The 8,577-nt window shown below is 45.5% G+C and overlaps 1 protein-coding gene across 1 annotated transcript; it reads right to left on the reverse strand.

Moving 5' to 3' along the window:
- Positions 1–845: 845 nt before the first annotated feature.
- LOC107120869 (vomeronasal type-2 receptor 26-like) lies at positions 846–3,959 on the reverse strand (the record flags this gene model as incomplete). Its single annotated transcript, XM_015423635.1, has 3 exons — positions 846–1,762; positions 2,790–2,916; positions 3,831–3,959. Coding segments are annotated over 3 exons (1,173 nt in total), but the record flags the coding sequence as incomplete, so codon positions are not given.
- Between the last annotated feature and the right edge of the window lie 4,618 nt (positions 3,960–8,577).

The following is an 8,577-nucleotide window of genomic DNA, read 5'->3' on the forward strand; positions in this document are numbered from 1 at the left end:
CTTTCACTTTCTTCCTTTGTAATTTTACTTTGGAGTACCACTACGGAGATCCACCCTCCTGTACAGAGGCTACAAAGGTCTTGCATTATGCCTTTCTGGAATCCTTTTAAAGCTCTTCCCCTTCTCTGGATCTAGTTTAGGTAACAATGGCAGCTTCAACAAATTGAAAATCAGAGGAGGTTTAAGAGCAACTCTTAGCCTTCCTTTTTCCCTGCACTTATTTTTTTTGTGAACTTAGAAGAAGCCTGAGATGGACCAGGCTAGCCTGATCTCGTTATATCTTGGAAGCGAAACAGGTTTGGCCCCGGTTAGAATTTGGATAGTCGATGCAAAGGCAGGCGATTTCAGACCATCTTTGACTGTCTCTTGTCGTAAGTTGGCTGAAACTTGACTGCACTTTCCAGTACCAGAAGAATAAATATGAATGTTGTTCAGTTGCACAGTTGAGTCTGACTCTTCGTGACCCCATGAAGCACATCACTCCAGGCCCTCCTGTTTTCTGCCATCCTTCGGAGTTTGCTTGATTTCATGTTAGTTGCATCGATAACACTGTCAAAGCATCTCATCTTTTGCCATCCCCCTTTTCTTCTTTTACCTTCAATCTTTCCCACCATCAGGGTCTTCTTCAGTGCACATAAAAACGCCTTATACTGAATCAGATGATTGGTCCATCAAGGTCAGTATCGCCTACTCAGAATGGAAACACATTTCTGGGGTCTGAGGCACAGTCTTTCACATCACCTACAGCCTGATCCATCTAACTGGAGATGCTGGGGATACTCAGTCAATGTACATCTTTATTCACTTCTGCATTCACAGCTCATCCAGTCACCATGAAGAGGCCTTTATCGGGACAGGATGAGCCTATGAGTTATCATTAGTTGTTCCTTTGTATTCAGATGAGGTTTCAATAAAATAATGTAGCATTTGGGGAAAAAGATGCAGCCCAATAATCCCAAACTAGAGGCCAAGATAGAGAAGATCTGCACAGCCACCATATATTTTCCCTTAGTGCTCAAGTAGGTGGGCACAAAGGACACCCAAACAGTGCAGAACACCAACATGCTGAAGGTGATCAGCTTGGCTTCATTGAATGCCCCAGGCAGCTTCCTGGCTACGAAAGCCATGATGAAGCAGATGGTGGCCAGAAAACCCATGTAGCCAAGGGCAGCATAAAACATGGTGACAGACCCTTCGTTACATTGCAGTATGATCTCTCCTGGCTGGGAGTGCATGTCAGAGTCTGGGAAGGGGGGAGAGATGCCCAGCCAGAGAGTGCAGATGCCCACTTGAATACTGGAACAGGAAAAGACAATGAAGTTGGCCAAGCTCTTCCCCAGGAATTTCTTCATCCTACTGCCTGACTGTGAGGCCATGAAGGCCACCACCACCGTGATAGTTTTGGCCAACACCGATGAGATGGAAACAGAGAAAATGGTGCTGAAGGCAATTTGTCGGAGAAGGCAGGTCACCTTCTGAGGCGGACCAATGAATAGAAAAGAGGAGAGAAATGAAAGTAGGAGTGAGATGAGAAGAATGTAAGAGAGGTCCCGATTGTTGGCTTTGACCACTGGAGTTTCTAAGTATTTAATGAAAATTCCCAGAACAAAACTTGTGATTAAGATGAAGAACAGAGTAAGGAGATTTAGGATGATCCCCAAAGGTTTTTTATAGGACAGGAAGGTGATATGTTTAGGAACACATTGGTCTCGGATCTTGTTTGGGTGCTGATCTTCTGGACATGGATCACAATGATTTGCATCTGAAAAGTACACATTTATTTCAGTATCTCTGCATCTACTTTACAACCATTACTTGAGAATATGTATCTGGAAGTGCATACTTACATGCCTGGAAAGCAGGACCAGATAGGGAGGAGGGAGGAGCCAAATAAACATGCATAAGAGGGATGGAGTCGGGGAACTTTCAGGGTCAGATTGCACACCATTTCAGAAGTTCTTAGCTTTTATCCTTAGCATGAGAAGCCAAAACAATCTGAGTCCTCTGGTCTAGCCCTCAGACTCTGGACAATGAGTACCAAATCAAAGGGTGAAAAGTGCTGGCAAAGTGATAAAAAAAATCCCACTTGGATTAGGCACTTTGCACATGATCCTCATTGCAGTTGAGTGACTGAGAGATTCCCCTCATGGTAGGCCAAATGGCCCCATACTTTCCTAATATATAAGCACCACAACAGCGCAGAGCTTTTTCTCTTGCGAGATTCAATGCAATACCATCAGCAATCTTGCATGGGAGATATAATAACTTAGTATATATGGCTAGACTTTGCCATTGTAACTCTGGATGTATTGAGACAGTTTCACATATCTGTTTGCATTGTCAGTTTTATGTAGATATACGTTTTAGATTTTTAAACCCTATCTTAGCGAACATGACGTCCCTTGCTGGTGCCTTAAAAGTTCTCCATCTTCTGAATGACTTTGCTCCTGAAATATCATTGAAGGTAGCCATGTTTGTACAATCAGCTATAAAGCTACGATAGGAAAAAAAACACCCAAAATGAGTAATACTTTGTAACAAATTGTTTTATGCAACATTATGCAATATTATGTAGTCTGTAAAATGGTTGGTTCTATATGTATATTTCTCTTTTATAGTAATCCTCTTTTAAGGTAATGTTTTATGCCAATAAAGGCTAACTGATTCACTGATTGATTGATTGACTGGTACATGGAGCTATAGGGGACATGCTGAGGCTGGGAGGGAAGGGAAGTATCATTTTTGCCCCTGACCCCTCCATCCAGCTGGGGCTCTCGTGCATGACTTACCTTCCAAAGTGGAGACTGTCCCTTCCGTACACGGAACACAATCATAGCAGCAGATAGGCTCTCCCTCCTTAATCACCTTGGTGTATCCGGGCGGACAGCTCTCCGTGCACTTAGAATGAGGCGGGTTCTAAGCAAAAGGTAAAGGAGTGTCAAGGAATATGCTTTGTTTTATGTGTGAGCTCTATAGAAACGAGTTAGCCAGTTGGAAAAGGCTCAATGGGACCTCCGGTGCAATATGTACCGCCAAGTATTTTTGATTCACAGTGGCATGACAGAGACACTGCTTTGGCAGTCGTGCCATTGCAGGGCAAGGGGTAAAGGAAGGGTCCGAGGTAGGCCTGATCAGAGCGGTCCTGAAGGGTAAAGGTGCCAGAGACATTTGAAGCAGTGGCTCATGCTCAGAGAAGGAGCCAGTGTGGGGGAAGTTGGGATGGTGTTAGGACCTCGTTGGGAGAATCTGACCCCTTGTAAGGGAAGAAATCCTTGGACAGTGCCAGGAGACTGTCCTTGTCTTGCACAATTTGCTTGCGTGCTCTTCAGAAGGACTGGGGCACTGGCCAAGGAAGGCATGCAGCCAACCTGCTCCAAGCAGCGAAGAATGGTGATCAACAGAAGGAAAAAGAGCCAGGTGCTATAGAACCCTTCCTTTGTGAACTACAGTCATGGGGCAACACAGGGCACCTTCCAGGCAATTGCCCAAGTCTTACAAGGATGCCCAGGTGAAGGTTGATTACATTCTCCTGATAATCAGCACAAAGAAGACCTGCTGTTGACCACCCTCCTAATGTGTCTTCTATCATTCTTTCCCCTGGCAGTCTTATTCCTGGCAGTATTAGATGGTGACACGATTTGATAGACATAATCTCATTCATATATCTTACGTAGAAACTGACATTCGATTACAGCTATTAACATGAATTATTTGAAAAAGTTTTTCCCCACCTCATTAAAACACCTGGGCCACACAATGGCATCCTGATCAATGGTGAACTTTACGTCTGGAGATGATTGTCTCTCTACACTCCCAACATTAACTCTAACAATCGACCGATTGGATGTCACCACCCAGTTCACAATATCATAGTTGATGGCCGCGTCTCCATTCTCATTGAAATAAACTCCTTCCATGGAATTATTTAAAAATCTGAAGTTTCTGAAAAACGAGTGAAGCTAGAATGACACAGAAAGCACCAGCAGTTAGAAACACAGGACTCTACACTGGATATTTCAGCCTTGCTTATTCAGAGCTTTACTCTCCTATGATCCACAGCCATTGCACTTGGCCTCCAGGATCACAGTGGCTTTTTCACCCTGACAGTGGACCAGTCCCTTTCTTTTTGTTGGTCTTTAATGCACTACTGGACTCAAATTTAAGTCCCTTGCTGACTCTCTTTTTTTCTATGAACCGGATCTTCTGTTTTTTCTACTTCAGCATTTTGTGGAAGACTAGAGCTGGAATCTTTAGAAATATAAGATTGGGTTTTTGCATCATATTTATAAGCCTACTGGGTATGATACTGGTACCTTCATAGCACTATTTGTCTAGGCCTAAGTAAATGTGCTTGAGATGGAAGTCATGTGACTCTAGAGGCAGCAGAGAACATATATCCTTCCGCAGCCTCCATTATACCATTTATGGATGATCTTGCTGTTCTTATGCCTAATGTGCATGGAGACACCTTCAGTGCCTTCTGTTGAGGGTATCACCATTCTTAAAAAACCCTCAGGTCCTCATGAACCAAATGGATACAATATGGAGACTTGTCCCTGTACCTTTTCCCATAATGTATTTCTTAACTCCTACCTCTGTATGTTCCCTCCACACCTAAAATTTCCATATACTTCACCTAATGGTGGGTCTCAGGGCCTTCCTCAGGCTGAGCTGCATCAGGAACATCATTGCCTTGGGAATGTGCAAAATTTTGTTCTCCCTCTATATGTAAAATCTTCTCAGAGTACAAATACGTAATTGATCAATTGGCAGTAACTCTCAGAGACAGAAAAAGAAGGAATACCTGCCATGGCTGCACCTTCTGAAGTCCCAACCTGCCTCCACTCAGCATCTGATGAGATCTGGATAAGGAGGCCGCATGCAAGGCATGTGCCACCACCTGGACTGAGTTGTAAATACTGTAGCTATCTTGAGACAGGATACTTTCAAGCTCATCCGGGGTTGGGGTCTCCAGTTCCGCTTTCTCTCTGCATCTTGTCCAGGCTTTCACAGACAACCCATGATTTGAAATGGTACAATGAAATACTCCCTTTACAATTTTTCTGAGAGTAGATAAAAAGGAATTATAATTGTCATATTTGGTGTTTGTGTTTTTCTGGATCAAAAAGGAAAAAGAACCATGGATGTGCTGGATATCCAACAGCCTAAAAATGTACCGCAGGCTGAGATCATGCAAGACTGCTGTGATCCAGACTTTCCCCACAATGGATTTTTCTGCTTTTTCAACATGTTTGATCATCATTCTCAGACTAATAATGGAGTGGGAGTCCCCATAGAAAACAACTACATTACAGTTTGTCTGCTTGGAAAGTGAATGTGTGTGGAATTTTAAACTGATGTCTATATTCAATTCTGGGATACTTTCTGTGAAGGCAACACAGATCCCACTCCTGACGACCACAGAGGTCAAGGTCCTCAGGAATCTTTCCCCATGGGCATTGTCTGGAGCCAAGAGACTGATCCACGTCCATCTGAAATGGAGGAGCATTTTCACAATCCCCATGAAATATGCATCTTGCTTCGGGGTCATCCCGTAGAAAAAAGGCAACTGAGTGTCATCTTTGAGCGCAAGATTAAGAAAACCATAGCTGATCTAGTAAGGAAAGGCAGAGATTGGTGTTGGCCTTGTAGTGAGGACAAAAGCGTACATATTTATTAACCTATAATCCTATACATATAAAAGCCCGAGCATATCAGCACTTTCTGGCTCTCCCTTTGGCTGTGCTGTGTGCTCCATCAGCCATTGGCCCGTCAACCGCCACTCATGAGTACTTGCATGCCATTGGCTGGGTGCTGGGTCCGCTCCTCTCCCCCGCCCACTGCTGGCTTGTCCACTCTTCCCTGTCTGAATAAACTGCCAAAATGGCTGTCTGTCCTGAGGAAGAGGTGAGCTGTTGAGGTGAGCCACCAGCTTTCAAACCATTCTCTTCTCCTCCTGCAGTGGGGCTCACTTTCCCCTCAGTGGCTGTTTCAAGGTAACTAGGCTTGGTTCTGTCAGTCAAAAAGAAGGATCAGGAGGCCCTTTCCAGGCCTACTTTGGCTTTTGTGGAGAACTCATTGGGGCCAGTCCTGATTAGGGTTGCCAGCTCCAGGTTGGAAAATTCCTGGAGATTTTGTGGTGGAGTCTACAGAAGCAAGAGTTTGGGGAGGGGAGAGGTCTCAGCTGAATAGAATGCCATAGAGCCCACCATCCTAAGCAGTTATTTTCTCCAGGGGGAGAGAGATCTGTTGTCTGGAGTTCAGTGGGGATACCAGGTGATCTTCTGGCTCCACCTGGAGGTTGGCTTCCGTAGGCATGGCAGCACCCTCTGGGTGACTTGATGACACCTGATTGCCATGACTTAATTAGGCCTGGCTGCTTGCTCCTGTTCACCAGCAGCAGCCCTCCTAGGACAGCCAGTGTGGAGTAGCAGATCGTGCTTCAGAGCAGGATCTGCCAGACCCAGGTTCTTGCTGTGGAAACTGAGTGGGTGATTTTGGACCAGTCAGACTTTTAGCCTAACCTGCCTCACAGGTTGTTGTACAGATCAAAAGGGGTGGAGCCTGGAGAGGGTGGGGTTTGAGGAGGGGTGGGACCTCAGATAGGTACAATGCCATAGACTCCACCCTCCAAACCAGCCATTTCCAACTGGGGAACCATTGCTGCCAATCTCCAGGTGAGGGCTGAGGATCACTCAGAATTAAAACTGCTCTCCAGATAGTGGAGATCAGTTCCCCTGGAGAAAACATCTGCTTTGCAGGGTGGACTCAGTGTCATTATACCTTGATGAGGTCGCTTCCCTCCTGCTTGGGTCCCCACTGCGATGAAATACTGTACTTTTCCTAGGTAGAGGCTCCAAGTAATGGGAGGGATGATGGAAAGCTGAAGTCAGAGGGACAGATAAAGGTAGGTTGATGGTTGGGTGGGAAGGAGATAGGGTTATCACCTACAGGTTGGAAAATTCCTGGAGATTTGAGAGGTGGAGCCTGGAGAGGGTGGTGTTTTGAGGAGGGGTGGGACCTCAGACAGATACAATACCATAGACTCCACCCTGAAAAACCAGCCATTTCCTCATGTGGAACCATTGCTGCAAATCTCCATCTGAGGTCTGGCGATCACTCAGAATTACAGCTGCTCTTCAGATGGCAGAGATCAGTTCCCCTGGAGAAAATGGCAGACTCTGTGTTATTATATCCTGCTGTGGTCACCCCAGCAAATTGACACTGAGTGCCCAAGGCTGGGGCACCCACACAGAGCCTCTTTCTAGAGTTCGTTGTATTTATTTCCACAACAGGCATTATTCCTAGTTATTAATTGTTTTCAAAATGCTCACCATTGTGATCGTCAATGTAGATGTAGACTCTGTCTCAGAGGCACATTACAGTTCCTGCAAAGTGGTGAACCAGGATGTTTTACATTTCAAAAGTGAAGGGGGTGGACTTTGGGGACACCACTAGAAGGGAGTTAAACCTAATCCACCTTCCCTCTGGGTCTGGGATAAAAGGTAGGTTGAGAAGCTTTTCAACGCTGTCCAGCAATGGTGTCTCTTGATCACATGAATGCATGGTGGAATGAAGAAGTCTGGCTCTGAAATCTGTAAATGGCTTCCTCCGTTCTTAATAATGGACTTTGAAAAGAGGACTTTTCTTGCCTTTGCTTGGAATCCCTGCAGTGCCTGGGGTAAATGCCATTTCCATCCAGTGGGCTGCAATGCCCAATCCATCCTAGTGGGATTAAGCCCAAGCATGTGGAACTGGAATGGCACATATTTCTTCCCCAGTCTATCCCTAGCTCAGTTTTCTCCTTTTGCCATCTCTGTGGTGTCAAACGTAAGACTGTAAACCCTTTGGGGGCAAATACCTTTTTTCTTGTACTCTGTAACATACCAAGCACAGTGATAGCTTAGCATTGTTACTAACAACAATAATACCTGCACTTTACTGCACACCTGTGTGCTGGAACATCTCTCACTGCCCTGAACCTCCTCAAAACCTTCCCTAATCCTTTGGCACAGCCCCTCAACTTCCCCTAACCACTCATATTAGGTCTAAATACATGTAGGGGTTTATCTTCACTTTCCCCCCCTTCCCTTCCCTTCCCTTCCCTTCCCTTCCATTTGTGTTAAATTTTAGACTGAACATTCCTTGGAGCAGAGACGTGCATATTTACAAAGTTCCATATGTATTGAACTATATGGCAACAACAATAATAGGTGGGACCTTGTCACTGCTCTCTGCTAAATGCAGAGCATTCCTCCAGTGCAATGATCCTTCCCCCTAGAGATGCCAGCCTCCAGGAGGGATCTGGGGATTCCTCCAGAATTACAGCTCATTTCCAGGCTACAGAGACCAGTTCCCCCGGAGAAAATAGGGTGGACTCTCTGGCATTGTACCCCACTGAGATCCCCATCCTTCCCAGGCTTCACCATCATATCTCCAGGAGTTTCCCAACCTAGATCTGGTAACCCTACGCCCCCATCCTCTGCCAGTGGCCAGGGGGGACCTGGCAAACCTCCCTCCAAAGGAGGCCTTGTCTCTCCTTCTGCCCCAGCAATTCTCTGCACTTTGCTGAGCAGA

Source organism: Gekko japonicus, unplaced genomic scaffold (assembly GCF_001447785.1).
Source record: "Gekko japonicus isolate JY-2015 unplaced genomic scaffold, Gekko_japonicus_V1.1 scaffold7532, whole genome shotgun sequence".
NCBI lineage: Eukaryota > Metazoa > Chordata > Lepidosauria > Squamata > Gekkonidae > Gekko > Gekko japonicus.